Source organism: Rhea americana, unplaced genomic scaffold, assembly GCF_003343005.1.
Source record: "Rhea americana isolate MKP2758 unplaced genomic scaffold, rheAme1 scaffold_16, whole genome shotgun sequence".
Taxonomy (NCBI): Eukaryota; Metazoa; Chordata; class Aves; order Rheiformes; family Rheidae; genus Rhea; species Rhea americana.
In genome coordinates, this window is record NW_028185705.1 from 1,749,219 (window position 1) to 1,774,557 (window position 25,339).

The following is a 25,339-nucleotide window of genomic DNA, read 5'->3' on the forward strand; positions in this document are numbered from 1 at the left end:
GCTGCTGCTGCCGCCGCGGAAGGAGCCGGTGCCGCAGCCGCGCCCCGCAGCGCAGGAGCAGCGCCCCGGCCCACATCTGCGCCCGGGCAGGCTGAGTGAGGCGGCGCGCGGACSCCCCCGGCGCATCGCGTCCCCGGCGCCGGGCGATGAGCTCAGCTCCGCGGTGCGCCGCGCTCCGCCCCTCCGCGGGCGGAGCTTCCTCCGGCTCCGGCTCCGGCCGCCGCCGCCAGGCCGCAGGCGAGACGGGGGAGATGCGTCCGCACACAGCCCGCCCCGGGGCGGAGGTCTCGCCGAGCGGTGGTGGGAGGGCCTGGGGCGGGCTGCTACGGGGAGGGGAGGTCGGGACTGAAAACCCATTTGCGTTACTGGTGAACGCRCAACGCCTGCACGAAGCCCCCTCACGCAGAACCTGCCGTTTATAAATTACTGTAGTTCAACTGTCTCTGYGTGGCAGGAAGCCTGAGGCTTGAAAAGCTTCTTGAAACGCCAGGAAAAAAAAAAGAAAAAACTTTGATATTATATAAAAGCTATATAAAGAGCTAATTCTGCTTCTAATAACAGAGCTAGTACTTACTAAATAATATTCTGAATGGCCTTTTCTGTTCAGAGCACCTGAGTTCCCAGACTCATTATCTCATATTCCAGCTGGAGTCTCACATTACCATGTAATTTTGCAGCATATTACTCACATTTGAGTTTGAGACCCATAGGTCACTGAAAATGAATAGCCAGGACGTTAAAACAAAACATTTTTTCATGAGGTATTTAGTTGGTGAGCTGGTAAGCTTCATTTATGTGGACAGTCAGGGCATGGTACCCTATGGATAGCYTAATATACTGAGCAACTAATTTTGTATCAAGAAAATAATGTATAGCTTCTCAAAGGAAGCTAGAAACTATTAAATTTGCTATTTAGGGCCATCCCAGGATCAGAAGGCTGTCTCTTCCAGGAAAAAAACGCTTGTCCAGGTATGTTACGAAGCTTTCTGCTTTCCTCTGATGTGATGATGTCAGCTGGACGATCTGGGCATACCTGGTATTGGGAACATGAGTGAGAGTTCTGCATATTCCAGTACAGGAAGTACTTTTTGGTGGAATGTACGCTTTTAACTAATGAGGATTCACAGGTAGCATAATGTGATGAAATCTTTACAGGTCCGTTAACAAGTTTTATCATTAAGCTGCAATTAACTGCGGGGAATCTTAGTGTTTGTTCATTCTGTTTTAGACTAGACTACAGCGAAGAGCAGCATTAGAGCAGTTTTTGCATCTACTGTTTGCCCCTGTTTTTCTTTCACTGAGCCCTCGGATTGAATTCTGATTTTTTGGCAAATGAAGAACCTGAGCTCTCTTAAGGAGCACAGGGCTGGTACTACTACTTATAGTTAAGAGTGCAAGGTGGCCCTGAACACAGTGGAAAGCAGGTGATTATTATTTGTCCTGATGAGAAATAAAGCACGAAAGAAGGGACATAGCTGCAATATTGGAAAATAAATACAAAACAAAAAATACAAAACAGGGAAAAAAAATTATGACTTGATTTCATTTTAGTAAAAAGAGGATTACCAAAGGAAAACATTAAGCTGTACTTCAGTAAGGAGCCAACCATGAAAAAGGAAATAAGCTAACTATTTCAGAAGGGTTTATGTAGCCAATGACCAGTAGAGATCACTTCAGTTATCACCGAAATAGAGCCATTTCCACTGTTAAACTTGACAGATGGCAAACTGTGCCCAATAGCATCTCAGTGTAGTTTAAATACTTGGTTTAAGTTTGTTGGCCTGGATTGATTTACATTTTCTTTAATGTGTAGGGGTACACAGACAAGAAGAGCTGACATTGGAGTCCTGGGGATTTGGTACTGTTCAAGGTGTCAGTCCTTCCATCTTCACAAGTATAATTTCATTGCTGACTAATTTTGTCTCCTGCATATTCCTCAGGGCCTAGACCAGCTCTCATAGCACCTCCCTATTCCTGTGGAAAAGGTAACTCACTCACAAAACCTGATGATTTCGAAAGAGCAGAGCCTGGAGGAAGAACTCATCCAAATTCCAGTTAAATTGGGAGATTAGTCCACTTTGAAGTTCCAAGCCTAAACAAATCTGTCTCAGCAAAAAGAGTGCTACATGTTTCTTTAGAATTGAAAAAGAGATGCTACACAGAAGCTACCCAACCTTTTTCACAGCTTTTAAGTAACTAAAAAAATCAGCACCTTACTGTGCAAAGAAGCAGGAATGCTTGCAAGTACAAAAGTTCTTTTTGAGAGTGACCTATTCAAAAAAAAAAAAAAAGGGAAGAAGAACTCAGATCTATAATAACATGTAGTCAGATCTGAATAAAAAGGTAAGAACATAACCTTTTCATACCTTTTCTGTGTGGCTACCGTTCCTTATTAAAAAAATCCTTCCTCTCCTTTAGAATTCATTTATTTTCTACAGAAACACTGCAGTGTTGATGTTAGAGCTCTATCTATGAATTAATTAGCTATTTATTCAGAGACATATAGATAAAGAAAAGAGGGCTGGCAAGATCTTAAGAGATTACCTAATTTATTTTTGCATCCCATGGCTGGATTGATGATGACTTCATCRATCCTGGTTGGTTGTCTAAAGACATGCAGTGTTGGAGTTTATTTTAGTCCTCAGGCTGTTCCATGGCTTCACTATCCCTAGCACTAGGTGTGTGTGTTCCCTAATATCTAACCAAATTTTACCTGTCACTACTTATCATTTTTTGTCTTAACCCAAAGGTTTCTGTTGCTTGTCTTGCTTGTGAGCCAGGTCTACAAGGCGCAAACAGCAAGATTGCAGTAAGGCAATCAAGTAAAGCCTGCAAAGCCCTCAGCGCCTTAGACATTCAAGATGTGAAGCCCAGTTTGCCATGATCCCAAGTCAAAATAGCCCAAAACTATTGTGTGAATTGTGGTCATCTTAACTGCAATTGAAGCCCTCTTATGAACGCAAAAAATCTGTCTCCTTGTTACTTCTGGATATGAAATGGCAGTTTTCTAAAATCCTCATGACTGCCGGAGCTCTAATTCCCTCCTTTGGTTGCATTACTAATTCTGGTCAAAATGCACTGTATGACAGTTGTTGGTTAGTATACTGAAGATTCATACTGCTTATCCTTATCATCTAATATATCATAGGAGCCTTGGTATATACATATATCACAGTATATATACATATCAGAAAAGATGTTTTCTTATTTCCTTATTCCTGATTTCTTATTCTTTTAACTTTCTAATAGAATTCTTTGCTTTGCAGAGTCATGTAGAGACTTCTCACGCAAAAAGGAAAACTACACCAGTGTTGTACTTCTATAAACAAAATTATTAGAGAATCACCAGCCTATGGTATTGTATTTAACCCTCAATAAGTAAAGTACAATTATTTCTAGGCTAAACTAAGTTTCAGAATGGAGACTTTCATCCTGTGGTTAAATCTGTAGTTCCCTTTTTCAATGCATACTTGTCTAACTTATCATCTGCCATCATTTTGAAGTACCTACCAACYACCTCTGTACTTAAAAGACAGCGGTTGTAAAAAACCCGCAGGGAGATGACCCAGAGAATGTTTTAACAAAGTAGACTTCGCAAGACTTTTGAGAATCTGCAGGTGAGCTCCTGGGATAATGTGTTATGTTTGTTTTTGTTTAGTTTGGAAACTGCAAATGTCTTGCTTTTCAAAGTCATATTCGCATTGCACTGGGAAATGCATCTGGAGTCTGCTTCTGACCAGTTGACTCTGAGACAGGGGAACATGTCAGCTTTAAGTAAGAAAATTATTACCGTTTAGAGGCTATTATTTTCTATAGTGTGGATTTCTGTTGTYCTTTAAGAAGGAGTATATCCTTTACTTTCTGCTCTTATTTAACTTCTTACCATATATAACCAAAACATAATTGAGGGTTTTTTCATCCTGAGGACTGACTTACTTACTTACTATTTTCAGTTGTTACAGAGGAGCTTAATGCTGTTGTAGATTTCTAGTAGCTGTGGAAATACCTCACTGCTAACATAGCTATGAAATTACTTCTTCCAAAAGCTAAATTTTCAATCTTAGGCTGATGATAGCAAAAAAAAGAAAAGTAATGTTTTTGAAAACAAGGAGGGAGAACATAAACTGGTATTAAGAACATGGATAATAATTGAAAACTCATCTGCCTTACAGTTTATACTCAATTACAAAGGAGTAAAGTACTGCTCAGGAAATGTTTCAGCTATGTATTTGCACATTTTTAGCCAGCAAAAGTACCTTTGAAAAGCTGATCCTTATGATCTTTTCAAATGTCTGGGGAAAAGAATGTGGCCAGAAGAATCAGAACTGTTATTTTTTTTTTTGAGGGCAAAGTTAAAAAGCACAGAGGTACCTGAACCCTCTGTAAGAAGACCAGGGGGAGASAGACAGCTTTTTAGTTGTGATAAACGTCAGAGCTATCCTGAAACCAATGCATTGAGTTAGTGAACGATGTAATTCCTAAGCAGTCGTAAAACATGAAAGATTTTCTTTTTAGAGATTTTTTTTTAAAAGAAAGCTACTGAAATGATTTCTTTAAAAAGGAAAATCTTTTAGCAATAGAATTAATGAATGAAGCTTATTTCCCAAAGTCTTGTAGTTGTACCTGTTTTATTTGATTAAAGCTGTGACTGCAGCTGGGGAATTGCAACATTCCTTCTCTTATGTGAGTGGAAAGCTTATGTCAGTCTCTCTTTGGTGGTTTTTTTTTTTTTTTTTTTTTTTTAATCCAGCTACTAGTTCACTTTAGAAGACCTTGAAACTGCTTCTCAGCTGTTGATTTTGGTTGTAGGTGGCCAGTGGGAGAGCTGCAAGGCATATGATGGATAATGTTAATAGACAGGGAATAGAAGTGTGTGCACGCATAGAAACACATGTGGACACATCTGCAAAGTTTACAGTTTTGTTCTTACCAGAGGTGTAGTAAGGTTATTGTAGGCTTAAAAAATATATATATATAGTTTTTATTTTCAGTGACATGAAGCTTATATATTTTTACTTTTAAATGGAAAAATGAAAGACGTCAATATATTTAATAATTTCATCATGTAAATGAACTGTGTCTTATTTTTTGAAGGAGGAGGATGATGCCAGTAATTTGTACAAAAACATTTTGGAAATATGGGCAACATTCTAGYAGTTTTTATTTATTAATTCTTCTTATCAGATAGAGTCTTAGTAATAATAGAGAATTTGCATAAAATAGCAGTATCACAGGCTAGGCAGCATAGGTGTGGCAGGGGTGGTCAGAAATCAGCATAGTTTTCAAGTGCCATTGTAATCTTGTGTTCTCCAGAATTTTGTGACGCAGAGGTCTGTGTAGTATTCAAGTGTCAAAATCTAAAGAACATTTTTTTCATGAAGAGTAATGCAATAAGAAATAAATACTCTTGGAGGCATTGTATAGGCATAAATGTGTGCTGTGAACGAAGTTATCCAATTGTGATTCAAATACATTTTGGAAAAGCCAAAGGTGTCTGGCCAAAATGTCTTCCAATATGCCAGCATACATAGAAACAAACTCTGATTCCCCAGGAATAGTTAGTGAGAAAAGTCCAGCAGTTCAGTAAGCTTCATATGCATTTTGGCTAACAGAATACTTGATACATACAGAATATGGATAATGAGTGGACTTGGACATTGAGAAACACAGAGTGTCTTGTAGATTATGCCTCATTTGAATGAACTCAGCATTGATGCACTATTTTTAAAAATAGTTACTCTACAGCATGAAGTACCCCAACTGTGATCAACTGGATTGTTTCCAGTCCTTGGGTTATTTATTAGAGGTTCAGGGAGAAGTGGTGGGTTAACAATATTTTCTCTACTCATTACCAAATGAAAATATTATTTTTTTCCATTCAAGCAATTGCTGTAGATGCCCTAAGRTAGTGGTGTGATTGGACTGGGAGGATTTATTTCTCTTTTGTAAGAACATTTTGGAAAGGTGCTGATCAGTATATACATGTTGTTTATGTTAGGTTATATACAAATGACAGCACACAGACTTTTTTTTTCCCCAGTACATCATGAAACAATCTGTAAGAAGCATAAGAACATGCTKTTTTAAAGCATTAAAAAAAAGTCACTTACTTAAATTAGAAACAAACAAATTAGTTTCTCTTACACCCTATAACTAACACTGGAGAATTACCCTTGAGGTAAGCACTGAGATTGCTTCTTTAGCAAGCTTTATTGAAATTGAAACTGGAAAGTAAGTTCTGGCAAGTACCCGTTTTATAGGCAGCTAAAAATATGAATACTTCTCTTCTTGGAGCAAATTGGGCTCTATTGAAAGCAAATATACCTGGTACCCCACTGGCTCCTCACCCTGAAGAGATGCTGTAAGTCCATGACTGCTCGGAACACATGACAGTATTGAAAACAGTAGCTTTTTTCAAGTCTGTCAAAAGCAAAGGGAGCAAAATGAAGTGTAGTTAATGGCACTCATACTAAATTTAGCTTTGATGACATATTTTGCTGCAAGGGTAGGAGAAGTCTTTGCTCTGCAGAGTGGCAGTTTCATTCCTTTGATAATGTAGATATACCTGTAGTATGCGCCATAGCTTGTGTGCTTATGCTTAGGGTTGTACTCATTTTCAGCTGTCAACCTGTGTCCTGTTACTTGGTTTAAGTGATGATATAGCATATATGCTGATACATGGCTTTTCTCATTTACTATCTAAAGATTATGGCCAATGTGATGGGAGTTTTTCTGATCCTCCTTTGGATCACGAATATGGTTCAGCGAAATGTATTTCAAGCTGAAGGAGGTAAGGCATCTTCTTTCTGACCARTATGTGTTGCAAGACCCCTGTGTGTGTTAGTCAAATGGGCTATGCTAAATGCACAAAAATGCACAAAAATAAAGGAGATCCATAAAATGAGTACAGGACCTCAAATGACCATACTGTGTTAAAACACTTCCTGRGATAGTTTTACCCTGTACCAGTTAGATCTCTCACAGCAGATGATACCTGAGAACCTTCTTTTCCAAAAGGCAGTTTGGACATGGCACCTTGCCTGAGGGAGAAGTAGTATGAGGTGTATAGATGCAAGCTGTGCTGTGCTGCTTGGCCTCTGGGCCTGAAAATGGTACCTCATCCAATTTATGTAACAACACAGATCTAGCCAGAGCAAAGTTATTGTTCCAGCAAGCTTATAATTTAAGTTCCAGAGACAAAACTGCAATTAGTTGCAGGAACACAAAAACACAAAACGTCATACATTACCAACATAATCTTGGTTTATCAAGAACCTTAATATTGAYATTTTCTTGTGAGCATCTCAACAGTGAACATTTCACAGAAAGGAGTTCAAGGTTGTTTATGTCAGGGTTTTCTGGCTGTTTGTGAAGCAGTTTTCCTAGTATGAGATACTTGCTTGAAAATCGAGCAAGTAGGCATTTAAGGTTGAAATTATGTGAGAAAGACATGGGGACTGACTTCCCATAGCTGCCTGAGAGATGGCAAATAAAGGAGGAAGGACTCTGAAGAACTTTGGAAATGAAATGAAGTAGATTTGATTATTTCATTGCCTGTCTATTTATATGCTAACACTTTTTTCCCCCAGCATGATAACTTCTTCATTTCCATATGGGCTCCAGGAATCCCCCTTACCCTGTCATTTTAAGTTATCATTCCCATCCTTCTACATTTTCTTCTATTTGTACTTAATTCCTTGGTTCATCATACTTTTTTGTTTCTCTCACATATGAGTTCTAGTGGCTGTCAGCCTCCTCTTAGAAAGCCCCAATATCTTGCTCTTCTGCAAGGGTCTGTGTATGCAAATTGATCAGATACGTCTGATCAGTTCATCAGCCTTTTATCAATACAGATGCCTAGTGAGTGTGAGGATTGAATTGAAAGACCTGAACCTATTTTTTTTAACAAGCTAAATGAAATAACTCATTGTGAATTTCAAGTTGGAATTGTCAAAAAAAATCTTATAAGCTAAATTTTAAGTAAATTCTTATTTAATGAAGTTCTGTTTTGTTATTTAAAAATATTTTTCAAGATTAGAAACATTTTATAAGAAGCTATTGAGAGAATATGTTATTGAAGCGAAATTTGTGATGGTTTTCTTGTGCTTCTCATTACTTTTATAAGTAGCTATTGCTATGAACAATTCACTAATAAAAGTGAAATAGATTATTATCAGTGTTTTTATTTTCTTTCAGTTCAGGTTTTCCCACCTGTTAATTTCACCCTTACAGTCTCTGCATTAGCAGAAGTATTTTTACACTGGAAACCAAATCCTAATCAGGAACAAAAAAACTACACTATTAGATATGATGTGGAAATCATAACTCCTGTGTCTGAAGAGGTAAGTCTAAAATAAATCCCATTATTCTAAGAAGGTTAAATTTATGTTGAGTTAAATATACTGCACCAAAAAAAAGAGGGCAATAGGTGTGATATGTCTTCTACAACATTGGCATAGTCAAATTATTTAGTCCTTTTTTTCATAAGCAAATATGTTAAGCACTGGAAAGATTAACTTTCACCTATGTTTATGGGTACAGCTCTGCTGGAACAAGGGGTTAGCCCCAGGAATTGTCAGGCTCTGTAACAATAATCTTTTGGAGGGGAAGTTGGATACTGGTATTACATGATGTTGCTCCCTGTTCAAGTCAGTGCATTTAATTCAGATTAATGCCAGAGTATCAGTAAAATATTGCACCATGTTTCATCACAATTCTACACTATAATGTTTCATCACAATTACACACTATAAATTTTTTTTTCATAAGATAAGGATCTTGCTGTCTTAAGTAACATATGGTAAGCACGTCTTGTGAAAATTATTTGTGCTATCTAACTTTAGACACTTAATATAACCAGCTAAGCAACCTGGCTGGTTTGCCTCTTTTCCTCATGCAGACAGTGGAGACAGCTGGTGTACTCTCATGGGCTGTTTAAAGCACTTGATTCAAGCTTTGCTCAGAATCACTGTCTGCAGGATTCCCTCTTTGGAAGCACAGGATGGCTGTGCATCATTTGGGCAAATCAGATTAACAGTAGGTGGTGTACAGAGTCTTCAAGGTTTCAAGCAAGCATACAATGAGACATTTAACTTAAAGCACATCCTTAGTAGATCAGTCTTTGCAGAGCTTTTAAGCATCACGTGATGTTTGATATAGATTTTTTTAATTTCAAGTATGATACAAAGAAGACTCGTAGTTTCCGAACAGCTGTACTTCACAATGGTTTTTCTGYACGCATTCGGACGTTACTTCTGTTTAATGAGCTTCAGATGAAAAGCGACTGGGTGATGGGTGAGCTGAAGCCTCTGCCTGGTAAGTTGGAATGCAAGGCAGGGCTGAATTTTTGTGTTCAGTCCTAGTCTATGGACTAGACACGAGTAGTTGAGAGGTTTAATACTTAAAAAAAAATAGGGCATTTCCCCCTCTATCTGCAACACTGGTCTTCTTACAAAATTAATTCGTTTAGGGCTTTTGGCCTTTGCAGCCAAGAATACAATCTGGAGATGCATGACATGGATAACCCTTACAAGGTTTTCTGAAAGTTCCTTGCTAAAGCCAAGGTAACCTACTTCCATACACTCTAAGATATTAAAATATGATATTGCCTGGAATCACGAGGTGTGTATTTTATATGTAATGGTGCTGTGTGGAACAGCATTACTTACACTGCTTGGAAATCTTCATCAGTCCGTCATTCATAGCACTATGTGATATAGAGGAAGATTAGCTAGAACAGACGTAGATAATAATGGACCAAAGACTATAATCAAGTGTTTTAGAAACAGAATTTCTTATGACATTTGTAATAAGACTTTTTTCCCCCGTATTTTATAATTCCTTGGCTCTATAGGTGCTGCAGAGACATCAGTCACTAATTTGTCCTGTGTTAATTACATCACCATTTATAGTACTGTTTCTCTCCATTGTACTTGGTTTCCTGGTAAAGGAGCACCGGAAGATACAAAGTACTTTCTATTTTACAGGTTAGTGTCTCCTATTTTAGTCAACAATGAATTTCTTGAAGAGCATCACGTCTCACAAATATTTTAATTTAGGTATAAGACCTACACTGAAGAATGTCAAGATTATATCAAAGACAAGTGGAACAGGAATATTGAGTGCAAATTTTCAAGGACACATATTGATCCTGAAGAGATTGACGAGCTTATTGTAATACACATTAATGGGTCTAGCAAGTATGCTGCAATTAAACCTTTTCAGCAGTTATTTAACCAAAATACCATTGGTGAGTAAAAATACATTTTTTTTGCATCATAAAAAGTGCCAATATAACTTTCTTCCCTTGAGTGAAATGGTTGTAGGGAAACTGTAAAGAACTTCTTTCTGCACTATATTTCAACTGTCAAGCAGGAGTGTCAAAATATTTGTGAAAGAGTATTAGTGGATTGAATGGTTCTTAATACAGGTGAAAGCATGTGCTGGTTTCACATGGATGTCTTAACGAAATCAGAAGACAAAGGTTGATAGTTTAACTAACTGACAAAATGACAATGAGAATGACATAATGAGAATGATAAGAAGAGTTGGAAAACACCTATTACTTAATCTGTTTGTTAGCCAAAGCATTATTTCCAATATGCCTTTTCTATATTTATTCAATATACCTTCAAGTACAGTTTTTACTATGTTTTATTATACAGTAAAGGCCTTTCTTTAAAAGAAAAAAGATRTATGATGTTCAGGCTAACAATGTCCTTTTAGAGAAAGGCATTAGATTGTAGAGTAAAAGGGAGTATGCAGCCATGACTGTCTATCACATTTCATCTRCCCAAATAATTTGTTTTCCTTCATTAGTTCTATACCTTTTGCTTTTTGAAAACAGATAGCATTCCCTTTTTTCTTGCTAAACAAAGTAAAACATTTGACATAACTTCTTCCTTGGAATCATCCCTTAACTATTAATCCATTTCTTTGAATTTATTCCAGTTATAGTAGCTTTTCTATTAACATCTATCTTTCCTGATTAAAAAGTTTTTCTGACTGAGTCTACCATTAATTTCACACTTTTGTAAAAAAGAATATAAAAAAAACACAGTCCCCCCCCCATAATCTATTTTTCCAAATTTTTTAAGTGGATTTTTAAAAACTGTTTTCCCTTATTTATTTTCCTGAATACCGTTACTTCTCCTAAACCTTATCTTTTCTGCCCCAAATGTCAAATAAATTGAAGCATTATAAGCCCTACTAGGAAACACTGTCAAGTTATAAATTGCTCCAATTGTTAGTATTCAAAGTTTGCTCTAAAAATAACTTACTAGTACTGCTTTTGTTTTGTAGAGAAAGTGAATGTTCCCAGAAATGTCACTGTATTCTTAGAGCAAAATGATMTCTTGGCCAAGTGGGAGAAGCCAATTTCTTCTTTCCCTAAAGAATGTTTTGAATATGAATTTTACCTCTGCAACTTGAAGTCAGGTAACAAGCAGGTAATTACCTCTCTTATGCCTAGGTTTTAAATAGTGTTCCTGTCTCTGAGGTGACTGTCCTATATAGCTAGAAGTTAGAGCTTGGTGAAAAGTCTTGAGTTCAGTTCTCCAATTCACGGACCCATCACGTTTTAAATGATTTAAAACCAAACCAGCTATTGCTGCCTTTTTGAAACTATGGACTTCAGTGAAACTTCTGTCCCATTAGTGACAAGGGTTCAGCAAAGACAAGAAGTCTCATTAATTTTCAAATTCTTCCTCTTTTTCTGGACATCTTTTATGTCTGCAACAAACTCGCTCAGATGATCTAGGAAAACAGAAAGACAAGAATTGGAGTTACTCAGTTTTATGCACCTGGGTTCATAATAGGAGTGGTATAAGCCTGGAGATAATGGACAATTCTGAAAATCCAGCATTAAGTGTTTTAAGAAGCCTTCTGAAAAGGAGACATCTTTCAAAAACTTTGGCTTGAAACATGGTTGTACTAGTAAAGAAATTATACCTACAGAAATAAAGATACTAGTTTTAAACAATGCATGACCTTCACTGTTAATCTAGTAAAGGAGATTTTTAAAAAGACTAACTCTGCAGTAAACATGATTAAAAGTTTTTTTTTCTGAATTTTTTAGTCTTAAGCAATATCTGTAACAGAACAATTAATTTTTTTTTAACAGATATTGAAAGTATCATCAAATGACTTCAGATTAAGAATTGATGTTACCTGCAGATATTCCATACAGATACGAGCTAATCATTACATATGTCGTAAAAGAGGATTTTGGAGTGACTGGAGTGAAATTCTTTATGTTGGTAAGAATGATATGCCTCTGTTTTGTAACAAATATTAATACTTTGCTGGAAAGTAAATACTGCCTAATCATAAGCATGCACAACATCAAGTAATTTCAAGAGAGACCAGGAAAATATGTATTTGAGCAAGGAAATTGACTTGTTATTGTCAAGGGTAGCTGAGTCTCTGTTCCATTACAAATAAACAATCAAAAAAGCCCCCAAACATACTTGGAGACATATGCAGTAYTTTTTTAGACAGTGTTTTGTTTTTACATGCTTTTGTTTTCAGAGACTGCTTTAAACTAACTTCAGTACTAGGTTCAGGTTCTTTTAAAATCAGTAAGAATAAAAACATTTTCAAAGAACAAAATTATCAATGAACACAGTCAAGAAAATTAAATGTTTCTCTGTGTTATTGTAAACATTATTATGGCTGTTACAATACTAAGACAGACCCAGAAAATGAGTACTGAGGCACCCAAACTTCAGAACTGTCTAAAAAACATTAATTGAACTATAAACCAAAGGAAAGCAAGTCTTTCTGAATGACCAATTTGTCCTAGTGGAGAAATTCATATTTCCCCTGATTTTCTGTATTTTGGAGCCTTAGTTACATCATAATGCAGAGAGGGATGCCGTCTCCCCAGCCATTTTTAAAGTACCTCTGGTTATCGTAGAATGCTCCGCTTGGTTCCTAGCCTGAAGCAATTTCGTTTACTGTGTAAACTCTGAAATGACTCAAGAGTTAGCATAGCTTGGCTTGAGATCATATCTGAGGAAATCAACACACCATTTTAGTGGCATTATTTCTATAGTTTTTCCATGTATTTCCCTGGCAAACACGGTGATATTTATGCTGGAAGTTAATATGAATGGTCATGTTAAGTATTACTTTACTGGAGCTATATGAACTGTTATATATCGGAAAACACAAGATAGTTTAGCATCTTTGGAACATGATGATTTGCCCCACTTTATTTTGTATTTCCTGCTTGCTGAACATGTTTTTCTGGAAGTAACAGTTTTCTTATCATGGCACGTTATCAACTGTTTGTTCTTAGGCATCCTCCCTTGCTCTTAYCTTTTGAGTTTCTTCACTTCCTGGTTTTCACTAGAAAAAGTAGTAGTACATTACTCTCTCCTGTTTACTGTACTTTTCCCTCTTACACCTATCTGTTTGCTAGTGAATGTGATTGAATCTGCCTGTATTTTGCCTTCTTAGCCCTAACCCATCCCCTTAAGCCTCCTAGCCAGCTTCATGGCACAGGCTGGATCTCAGGAAGGGAGGCTCAGCCAGCTGACAACTTACCTGAGGGGCTGACCAAATACAGCTCACTAAATGTGCTAGGCGAGTTTATTAGTCTCATGCACCTACATGGAAAATACTCTGATGAGTCCAGTCTCAAGACCACTAGACTTCTTCTGAGCCCTTATCCAGAGTAAAAACATTGGACTAGACTGTCCATCTTGTAGTAGCAAACCTCTAACTTCATTAAAAATTGAAACACAATTCTGATTCCTTTATTTGGGCTGTGGTGATTAAACCCTGTGAAACATAGCCATATACTGCCAAAATAGGCATTATTAATGTACTTTGATGTTACCTTTCTCTAGTTAGTTGTTTAGAAGCATTACAGTCAAAGATGATAGAGTAAAAAAATCATTATTAGGGCCAAGTAGACTGGCCATGCCCATTAATTACACAAGACACTGACAGAAATAAAATCTGTGAAAAGTAGGTATGTGTGAATAGCTGCTGCCATCGTTCACCGTTTAGAAACTCCATAAGCAAAGTCACAGAGAAGTACTTCAYAGCGCATTTATGTTGTCCTGATGATTCTGCTTTCTTAGCAAAGCTGAAACAGTTGAGGAACCTTTATGTCAGAGGAAGCACTTTTGGAGCTCTCTTTTTTTTGTGGAGTGTGACAGTGGCTGAAGAACCTGGAACCTTCTTCCTTATGGACTCCACTACTAATGCACAGCAAATGACAAATGTGGAAAATTCATTTTGGTGATAAAAAAGGAACATAGTCTTCCATGAAAAAAGTTACTAAAATGTCAGAAAATATCCATGAACAAGTCTAATTATTTTAGTTTTATTTTTTTTTTTTACTTATGAAGAGATATTTTTTTAAGGCTTTTTACAGCTCACTGACACAGTAGAGGTTACTGCGTAAGTTGCTGGATTCCAGTATGTATTTCTGCCCATCTGATTATCTTTGCTGTTAACTTGCTTGGTGACTCTAAGCAAGTTCATCTCTTCCTTCTGTTTGCCTTTCTTGGCTGGTTAGTGCACAACATAGAAATCWCCTCTCATTATGCATTTGCATGCGCTTATTCGCAACAGTGCACTGTGCTGGGCTGGTAACTCCCATATCCTGGAGAGAAGCCCCAAGGAGGAGCTCAGTGGACAAATCCACATAGCAATAGCAGAGCCTCTAATTACTTTTTTGCCCACAYCTTTATTTCAGGTGTAGTGAGATTTACTGTTGCCTGATCATATTTTTTTTTCGCGGCCACTGCTAACCAATAAAAAAGATGGAACAGACTTAAAGACTTCCATTTTTGCTCTGGAAATAATAGACATTTGCTAGCCTTCACGCTGGGAAGCTTAAAATTGTTTTTTGAGACTTAAGTGTTTTCCACACTCTGGCCCAATGATCCTCCAGGTTCACACTGCTCATAACTTGGCAGAGTTGACAGTTACATTCCAAATCTTACTTTCTTGTAAGAAAAATAATCCTGAAAGCAATATTAACCATCTAAAACCATTTGTAATTGAAAGGCTAACTGTGTAACACTGTTGCAGTGGTACAAAGGCCCAGAGCTGATTCATGCAATCATTTGCTCATAGCATTATGCACATCGATCTTAGTGACTGCAGTGCAACTACAGCCATCAGTGGAGACAGCAGGCTCAGCTCCTCATTTCACAGAAACAAATCTGACCAAAATTGAATATTGTTTTGTCTACAGCACCAATAAACCCAACACTCCTGCTGCTGGCCGATTTATGTCCTTTCAATTACCTAGTAATGGCTGTGCTGACATCTTGAAATATAGGACATGTAGTTATCATAAGCACACACAGACTCAGCAACCTTTTGAAAATGCAGTTCAAGGTAAATGTTTTCGTTATATGGCATAATGTGGCACAAAATAATGTTTGTGGTCACTAAGCATGCCTTTTAAAAATAGAAGCACTGTCCTTGATAAAAATATGCTTCTGCTCACAGGCAGAGGCACTAGAGGAATTCTTTCTGAGGGAATATTAGCAACCAACCTACAAGAAAAATTGGTGGTTTTAATATCTATTTTACAGGCAAGTTTATTAAGCCAAACAAATCACCTTCTAGCTATAAATGATTAACAGAAACGAAAAATGGTTTAATGGAAAACAAACTGTGTGTGTGTGTGTGTGTGTGTGTGTGTGTGTGTGTGTGTGTGTGTGTTGCATGGAATTGCATATCTCAGGATGTTAACATACCCGATCATACCATCCTGACGGTTCTTACAGGCCTTGCTCCTCACATTTCTGAGCTTGCTTTCTCCTTGATATTTAAATGAAAGAAATCTATTAATGAAAGCAGAAAGTCAGTGTCATGAAAACAATTCTTGAAGTTGTAAGTTTATTTTCTAATTCTAGATATGAAATGTTCAAAGTTTGCCTGTTAAATTGTGATTGCTTGAATATAATCATAGAAACCAGTTGATGAAATCTTTTCTGAAGGTGCGTTTGAAATAATCTGCAATAAAAATATGYATAATTTATTTTTTCTTGAAATTCAGGAGGAAACAAACAGGAGAATTCCATAGCCTGGATTCTTGCTCTGTTTTGCGTGTCCTCATGCTCCATAGCCTTGCTTGTTGCAATAATATGCAAAATGTAAGTATCAACATCTTCCTTCCAATTACAATCTAAGTACTAGGTGTTGAACAGATGTGGGGTGACATTAAAAGCATTGCTTGATTTTCAGAAAGGGCACTGAGTTTGGTATTCAAGCCTAATTATACAAAAGCACTGAATAAGTGGTAATAAGCCTCATTAATTATCAATAATAACATTCAACAGAACTCGTGGGGTAAGAAGGTTATTCAGTTTAATTTTAAACAACAAGACCATACACTGATTGAGGTGAACTTGTCAAAAAGCTATTTGTCCTTACCTCCTTTCCTCACTTAAATAGATCTAGCTGGGTCAATGATTTCCACAGGAAGACTCCATCTTTAAGCCTGGTGAAAGCTTAAGAGGATATTTCATGGTTAAAGTGTACAGGCCAATATATTCTCAGCCTTGTCTTCTTCAGCCTGCACATCTACACTCTATCTTGAGCGCCCTGTGCATGTAGTCTGAATTTTAGGTGATGTCAGGGAGTGTGGTAGATGCTCTGTGGAGGTTAAAAATTCAGGACCTTTGTGTTTGCTGCTCCTCTTTACCCCTTAACAGCAACAAATTCATTTAACTACTGTTTGTTATGAGTTTTCTAACTATTTGTTGCAGCTTATTTTTAATCACTACAAAGTTTCTGGGTGATTCTGGGTGACAGGTAGTGAAAACAGGTACCATATAGTCAAGCTTCCCCAARTGTTCTGTAAAGAACCCAGACATAGTTTGGATTTCTGTAGCAGTGCCTAGTCAGGTCATACGTGATGAATTAAAGAATCAATGATATAATTACAAGTTTCTTCCCTGAAACGTATAGCAAGCATCAATTATGAGGTCCACAATCAACACAGCTCCCAGTAATGTAAGTAAGTGCTGACTTRAATCTGCTATATTTTTTTTATTAATTTCTTTAAAGCTTTTTAAATTATTGGCCATCCTGATGTGTTCTTAGCTATTTTCCTTTCCATACTACATCTCCTTTATCAAATAAAGGACTTCTTGTCTACAGACATGTTSTATTAGAATAACTGTAATTAATTCTCCCTAAAGTGTCTATTATCTATGATAACCTGTTCTTAAGTCAATTTAGTTAGCATAGCAGGTCTCAATAAGCAATCCTCTTTGGACCAAAATAAATTAACTCTACAGAGAGTTTATTCATTTTGTGCTTCATATTAACTTGTACCTAACTAAGCATCCTTGACAAGTTAGTGGAAATCCTTTAACTACTCTTCCTTAAATTACCGATTCCTTTATGGATCGACCTGTCCTTATACCTGTAGGTCCTCCACTATTCCAGTGTTATCTTGACCAGCAGCCATCTCTCTGTTTGGGGTAGCCAAACATCATCTTCTAATACCAGTTAGCAGTAAATTCACATATTGGCAGCAGCAGTTGCAAAGCTCCATGTCTTCCTGTGGAGTTCTTCAGAGATCTCAAATTTGACTGTCCACTTYGGAGATTTGTGTGCCCAGGCCCATCCACAGAAGAGTCCTAGAATACAAGAATCTGCAAGATACTGACAGAGCCCTCCTTGAAGAGCTTCCCTGCAGAGTCAAAGCACAGGAACTCTGATAGCACAAGGGCTCCAGTAATACTCCCATTACAGTCCGTACAATGAAGAACTGGATTTCATTTTTGCCATAGAAGCCATGATTATATGGATTAAAAAACAACAAATGACTTGGGACACCAAAACAACCATCCAAGAAGCCATCAAAGTTTCTTTGATTGTTGGTATGCACTGGTGTCTGACTAGTAGAGGAGTGGTCACTTACTGTCTGTAAGACTCAGCAAGTGTTTGGTTATTACACAGTTATTCCCTGCAAAGAGCTTAAAGCAGATAAAGAGGGAGAAAAAGATATAGGGGAAGAATTCTACCCACAGATTAGCCCAAAGAAGCTGTACTAATACATTTTACAAACTTTATTATATTAGGTGATTTAAGTTAGCTTTTCCAGGTTTAGCTGCCTGATGGTACACTGGTTGCTTCCAAGAGTTTCTCTCTGCCTGGCTGGTATAAAATTCCCTAGCACCCAGAAAGCTCATTACATACCATCTTTGTCAAAGAAGTGATTAAAATTTTATCTCTTTGTTTTATTGAATTTCATAAACTTGCTATTTTCACTCCATTCTTCCCTGCTCAATATCTTTGCCACCCTCTTTTCTTGATCTACCCTTTCTCTAATCTGCCACTCCATGTTGGCAGGAGGTGGGAAGTGTAAAAAAATCAAATGCAGTGCTTGGCCTGCACATTTATTGTAGCTGCAGATATAAAAAAGTAAGAAAAAAAAAAGAACAGGTTCCCTGCATCACTGTTTCATTAATACATTCAGTTTTTACTGCTGTAGAGAATTCATGAAGTTTATCATGTGATCCAAGCCACAGAATCATTTCAAATGTGGCATGATTTGAAGGCATTAAAAAGAATTTCATTATACCGAAGTGTTCTGTAAATTTTTCTGTGTACTTTTGAATGATTGCAGGCATCAGAGATAAAGACCACTGTTTTGGAAAAAATACTACAAGGCAAAGTAGCCCTTTGGGACTGTCTAAATAGTCTTTTCCCTTTGCTTACTTGCACTAGCAGATGGGGATACTGCCTTGATAACAACCAGAACTGAATGTTTTCCTAGTATGCACACTGCCTTTCTGAATGAGCATCTTCTGTATCTCCTTAGGCTGTGCCTTGGAATAACATTTTCTTCTGGAGGGCGAGCCCACAGGAGAATATAGTTACTAACTTGCTCCTAGCTGCTCTCCACTTAACTGAAATCAGGACAGTCACTCGAAAATGCGTTTGGCAGCCCTCCATACCCTGATAACAGCATGGCCATCCCAGCCACCTGCAGGTACCCCTATCTCTTCTGTATCCTATAGAAGCCCACCAGCAGAATCACCAAACAGCTACTCTGAGAAAGTCGTGTGGAAAATGTCACATGGAATCTCGGGGGAGGCAAGACACTGAGGAGGCATTCTAAAATATGCTCAAAATAAACATATTACCAGTCTTGTCTTAGATTTTCTTAAGAGATTATAAGAGGGAAAAGAAGAACTTACTTATTCTTTACCTTACTTCTCTTTGACCTTTTAATGTCACAATCCATGGAAAAATAGTGCCAAATTTCAGAAGGAAAGACACAGCACAACACCTTGAGGCCATCAGGGTCCCCTGGCGTGTCTCCAAAGCCTTAGGGTCCAATCAGAGCTAATGGGAAGAACCATCATCTAGGCAGGGTAGAGGCAAGTAGATATTTTCAAACATTTTTTTGTGACAAAATATTAAATCACTTACTTAACTCCAGTTTTGCAGTGTCCTGCCRAAAAGAACAGGCCCATTCTGAGACAACCATTGTAACCAACCCCACCAATGCCTCACAACAAAATCTTGCAGGTGATGGGGCAAACAACCACCAGGAATCCTAGTGTGCTCTTTAGCTTGCTTCTGCCTCATTTCTACCGGGTGTTCGTACACCCCTTTGAAAGTATTTCTATGCTGGAAGTGGCATGCTACTTATGCTTTTTTGCTGACTCAATAAATAATTTTGGTATGACTTGATCAAAATCTTTTCAAGATGAMCGGCACAATTAGAAATGCACCAATTCCAAACAAAATGAAACAAAAGCAGATCTTACTGGTTGTATTATTCAGCAATAGCTCAGAGCTAAAATAAGAGCAGAATGCATCCCTTCCTTTGTTTCTTTGAGCATTTCACAAAGGTTCTTCCACASCTATCCAAAATACTCAGAGAGCCTCTCCATCTCCTGCTACCACTCCTTCTCCGTGCTGGCTCCTACTTGTCCCCATGGCATGTAACAGTGACAGTCACTCAATCTTTTACTAAGGTGCTACCATCTGCCCTCAGAAGACRCTTTGGAACCAGCTTAGGCAAAGTGAAACTGCTCACTTCTCCTTTCAATGAGCCCAGGCGGTGGAGGGTAATCTGGGCCTTCCAGCACAACAGGAAGATTCAGGGTTGGGGGGGGGGTGAACCAGTCCCTATTTATTCCCATAGAAAGGTCAGGCTTGCTAAACACCTTGCTGTCAAGGGCCTTTTCGATCACCCCTGTAGCTAAGTGAACCTGTTTCATTTGAGCATAGTTAATTTACTGCATTAGATCTAATCTAATCTAATGTTAAGTTCCAAAGTAAACCTGGTTTAAGAAAGGAAAACGATCCTTTTTCATGTCACAAGAGAACAATAATTTAACCTCGCACATTTAAAGCAGACTCTTAGCCATTCACCGGCTTTATCCACTCAAAACTTTCCCATGTTTTAAAGACAGCTACCTATATTTTGACCTTAGCTGGCCTTGTTGGAGCTTGAAGTTGATCCCAGAGTCTGACTCAGTTAGGTTAATAAGCTTTCTATGGGTAGTGAGGATATATGCTGAAGTGCCTTCCTACAGTGAGGCTTGGGAAACAGGACTGAGGACAGTATATTCAGCCATGATGGCTGAGTAKCTACAACAGAACTTGCAATATGTTGCTACTTTGTGAGCATACTCACATGGGTACAGTCACCTGTTAATATGATGCGAAAGACTTACTTACTTAACCATTAGCAGGAAAGCTGAGAAGAGCTGAAATGATGCCAGCAGGCAGAGCATTATTCCCATTCATTCCAGTCCCATTCCTGAGCTACACAGCACCACATTAGTGACCTGCTCTGCCAGGTGCGACTGCGCAGTGCAACCTCCCCTGTGTGGCCAGTGCTGGTTAGACAACTTTCAGCTTTTCAAGAGAGGAGATGTAGATGGTCCCTGAAAACACCTCTGCATTTTCTCCTCACATTCCCATTCCTTGCGATACACTTCAGTCACAAAACCTGTTCCCTGGGAAGCAATGAGAAAATGTCCCATAGTTTGCTAGGTCAGATCGATTTAGTGAGAAGTGGCATATGGCATCACGTCACCGAATAATTATGGTTAAGCATCAATATATCCTTTAAGGCAGTAGCAGCTCAGCCAGGAAGGTTTAGCTTCTAACTCACAGTCAGAAAATACTTTGAAGAAACTCTTTTTGAGGGGGGGGAGGGCATGGGAGAGAGATGAAGAATTTTTGTATCTCAATATGAAAGCTATGAAAAGGAATAAGTTAATAGCAGGAATTTATTTTAGACTCCCTGGTGAGGAGGAATAATAGGATAAAAGAAAACTTGACAGAAATAAAAAAAGCTTTTGAAAGAAGAATAGTCATAATAATGTAAGCATTCAACTAACCAGACATCAACCAGGACAGCTGACACAAAATAAACTGAGTATAGGAGCAGATCTGACTTTGATGCCAGCATGAAGGACAAAGGAGGGGTGCCAGTTCTGTGTCTATACCTTAGCCAGTCCTCTGCTTCTACATATTTTGCTTCCTGCAAGTCAAGCCAGCTCTTAGAAACAGGCKCTGCATACTAATTCTGGGGTAAATCCTGTGGTCTTCACTCAGGTAAAGTTCCCATTAAAATCTGGCCCTATTTGGACTCCATGCTATTCAGAGGTAAATTTTAAGTGTTAGTGAGTTCATTTTAGTGATTTGAAATGTGAGTTCTGTATTCTGGGCTATAGCAAAGAAAAGAAAAAGTTTTGGTAGACAAAGGCACTTTTTGCTCTGCAGCACTTTTACTTACTTACTTACAAAAGCACTTACTTACAAAAATACATAGGCATAAATGCTTGAGCCAGACTAAAGAGTTTCAGATAGTGAAGGAATATTTCAAAAAGTACATTAGTGGGATGAGTTGTTAAACTGCTAAAAGGGGAATAGTTTACTGTCAGCCATCTCTTGTCGCATTCCTTCCCTCCCTCTGCTTCCCTTGGCACACAGTTACTTCCAGTTGCTCTCCTGCCAGGAGACATGGACAGATGATGTCCAGAAACCATAATCTAAGCAAGAGGTAGCATGTCTCGAATGCCCAAAGAATGTGACAATGCAGCCCTTGGGAAGAAGTGAGTGCTCAAAGATGGATCAGAGCAATTACTTTCTTCTGAAGATGGGCCTACTATTAGCAGTTAAAAACCTCACAGAAGCCCCAGTGGATCGAATTGCCTAGCCTRTAACTTGTCAACAGTCCAACATGAGCGCGGTTAAGGAGAGCACGCCAGCCTAGCTCCTTCTTGCGATCCTTACACCCCCAGGATCCAGAACATCCTACTAGCAAAGGCACACCTGGGTAGTCCTTGGAGTATCCATGCATGGACTATTACCCACTACTTTATCTAATCCCCTTTGAACCTGCTGGCACCATCATCAGTCTCCAGACACTAATTACTGGGTGGCGTCGGAGCAAGAGGGGCCAAGAGGTGGGAAAAGACATGACTTTTAAAAGATTTTGATTCGTGCAGCAATAGTAAACTCTTCCTCTGGAAGGGCTAGCTCTCCTCCAGTGCCTCCCAGGAGTGAGGAGATGTTGGCCAAACCCCAAAACTTCAAGTAAAGTTCATGACAACATAGCCACTGGGAATAAGTATGTGCTGTTATTTTGTAAATTTCTTCAACTAGAGAGAACAATTTATTCATATTCCTCCATTGCTGTTTTTTTTTTTTTACAGAAACCATGTACGGAATAAACTGTTTCCGCCAATTCCAACACCCAGAAACAAATTTAAAGATTCCTTCCCAAATGACTATGAGGTAAAAAAGCATTTTAGTCACTTTTTTATTCTTTTTGGAATAGGAAAAAACACGTTTGTGTTGCCACTTTCCTAGAAGGCTACTGGTCGAGCATGTAATTTGTACTGTTATGACTTTGAATTTGCCTTGTTAATATTAAATATAGGCTACATTTTCAAATGTATCTTAAGCAAAACTTGCCAAATATAGGTAATTTGTAGGTGCAATTAATGCAACAAGATGCATAACCATAACTATGACTATGAAATACAGTTAAATACAATTAGCCATTGAATTTAACTATTTGAGAGACTGTTCATGCAGTTGCGATTGATGTGCTTCTCAGCTGGCTTTGTGATCACCTTCTCTGACCCAAGGGACCTACAGGCTGTACAAATTCCAGGCTACARTAGCTCATCATTTGGCCTTGTTTGCAGATTACGCTTAAGGGGAGGGTTTGAAAACAACCCAAAYTGGGAAAGGTTTTCTCCACTGTATTGGGCTAGAGGAAGGATTAAGAGCTATTGTCTAGAGCTTCTCTAATGTGCAATGCATTTCAGTCACATAGTGCCATATCTACAGCTCTGCCTTTGTAGGGAAGCTTGCTGCAATTGCTCCTTCCACCCGGCGCAGCCAGACAGATAGTCCTGCCTTGGCAGCGGCTGGAGTTCGACTCCTGGAGAGCCGATTTACTTTGTGAAACCTAACAATGAGAAATGTTGTGGTCCTACTGTTAAGCTGGTTTTAAGCCTTATTATGTTTGCTGTTGCTTCCTGATAAATACATTTGCCTTACAGATAAGATAAAACTCTTCATTGTCTGCTCACGGGAAATGCTGCTCAGTAACTTGATTCTAATTTGTCCCTCAGAAATAGGGTTTGATTGTTTTGGTATTGTTATTATTCCATGGTCTGGTCAAGGAAACAGGCTTAAAAGATTATGGTATAATATTTCAATTTGTTTCAATTAGTCATTGGTGTAAAATAATATGACTTACAGTATCACAAGTAAGAATATGAGAAATGGCTAATATTAACATTGCAGCTAAACAATATTTAGAAAACATGAGTTTAAAAGGGTTGTTTTGTATTATCAAAAGCAGCACTGCATTATATTTAGTCATCTTTTTATTTAAAGTGAACTCAGTGTGGGTAGATGATACTAAACAGGAAACCCTGGGAGCTTTCTGGTTACCTCAGAACAACAGCAGGCAAACTCCCCTCCTGTCCTCAACCCTGAAGGATGGCTGCATTTTTCTGATGATACCATTCCTGTGCCATTTTACTGTCCCAGCAGGACACAGTGCAGAGCCACTCACAGCAGCCGTGCCTGAAGCAGAACAGTAACTGGAGATAGCATAGCSACCTAACACCATGCTCTGCAGGCAGTGGTGAAGACATGGCCCTGGTTATCTCTGCTGAGATCACCAAGAGGAGGGAAACTTAGGGCAGTTATTTGTGAGCATTCAGTTCCTAAATTTTTGGTATAAACATCAGGGTCAACTGAGGAAGGCACCCCACAAAGGTGGTGACGTGACTCTGCGGCAGCTTTGCTCAACCCCAAATACGCAGTTCTCTATCTCCTTGCTGACCTTTCACACTCACTTTCCCAACAGTTAAACTACTGCTTTCTGCGTTGCTGTACCATCACTAGGGAGACGGTTTCTGCAAACCTCTGTGTCCCTGTGCTTTTTGCCTGTGCAACCTCACTTAGTATTGAAGGGTCAGGGTCTGCCTTACCTTGAAACGTGCTGCCACCTCCTCCTGGCTCCAGAGAGGTGCCCAGCTGATGTCCCGGCTGCCACTGCCATGTAGAGACACATCCTCAGCGACAGCCAGGGAGCCAGAACTGTGGCACTGCGGCCACCGGCAGAGGCCAGATCAGCACCTGGCTCATCTGCTTCCCAGCCACAGCCCTACTCAGTAGCTGTGCGCCAACATCCTCAGCCATTTTTACTCTATCGTGCTAAGGAGGCAGAACAAAAAATAATCGCATATCGATTTCTCCATTACATGACTTTGCTATGACAGTAGACAATACATCTTAGCTGAAACAGGAAAATAACTCTGCTTTTATAGTTCCTGTTCAGAAGACACCACCACTCCCACGTTCACTCGCTTYGCCTGGCTTTGCAGTGTTTATTTATGGCCCTGCTAGGCTGGTGGCCTCAGTGGCAAAGCAATGACCAGCCTCCGCAAAAATTTCAACAGGAACATGAAACTTCTGGTCAAAGTCAAGCTCTTTCGTTAAATTTAAGATTGCTTCTTGTCTCTTATCTCACTAAACTTACTGGCTGATGAATAGTGAATACCTCTGTGAGTACACCAATTTGAAATGCCACATTTTGCAAAGTAAGTCGTAACTGAGGATTTTAAAGCATTTGTTTCATAACGAATGTTCCACATATATAGGCTTTAAAAGATGTTGTGACTATCCTCTCTTTTTAATTAGCGGCATTCAGTTGATAATCCTCGGTTACCTCCCAGCTTGCTAGCTAAAAGCAGTATTTGCTTTCCAGAGAGCACGTACCTACACCAGTGAACTGGAGACAGAGCTGGGAAGCTTTGCTGAGGATTTCTACTCCAGTGCCCTGGAAGATTCTGTATTCTGA

At 38.7% G+C, this 25,339-nt stretch overlaps 1 protein-coding gene across 5 annotated transcripts in view; it reads left to right on the top strand.

Annotated features, from left to right (window-relative positions):
• IL5RA (interleukin 5 receptor subunit alpha) overlaps nt 1-25,339 on the top strand; it is a 25,928-nt gene extending 589 nt beyond the window's left edge. The window contains exons 1-14 of one of the 5 annotated variants that reach the window (XM_085300043.1): nt 199-284; nt 917-969; nt 1,941-2,343; nt 3,267-3,617; nt 6,706-6,790; nt 8,197-8,342; nt 9,177-9,315; nt 9,854-9,986; nt 10,059-10,249; nt 11,302-11,447; nt 12,122-12,257; nt 16,028-16,124; nt 22,668-22,749; nt 25,247-25,339. In XM_085300043.1, coding sequence (XP_085156169.1) covers nt 6,709-6,790; nt 8,197-8,342; nt 9,177-9,315; nt 9,854-9,986; nt 10,059-10,249; nt 11,302-11,447; nt 12,122-12,257; nt 16,028-16,124; nt 22,668-22,749; nt 25,247-25,339 — 1,245 coding nt within the window. In that variant the 5' untranslated portion in view covers nt 199-284; nt 917-969; nt 1,941-2,343; nt 3,267-3,617; nt 6,706-6,708. Of the gene's footprint in view, nt 1-198; nt 301-916; nt 970-1,940; nt 2,344-3,266; nt 3,618-6,678; nt 6,791-8,196; nt 8,343-9,176; nt 9,316-9,853; nt 9,987-10,058; nt 10,250-11,301; nt 11,448-12,121; nt 12,258-16,027; nt 16,125-22,667; nt 22,750-25,246 lie in introns of those variants that run through there. The other 4 variants (XM_085300042.1, XM_085300045.1, XM_085300044.1 and 1 more) reach the window with 4 other exon arrangements.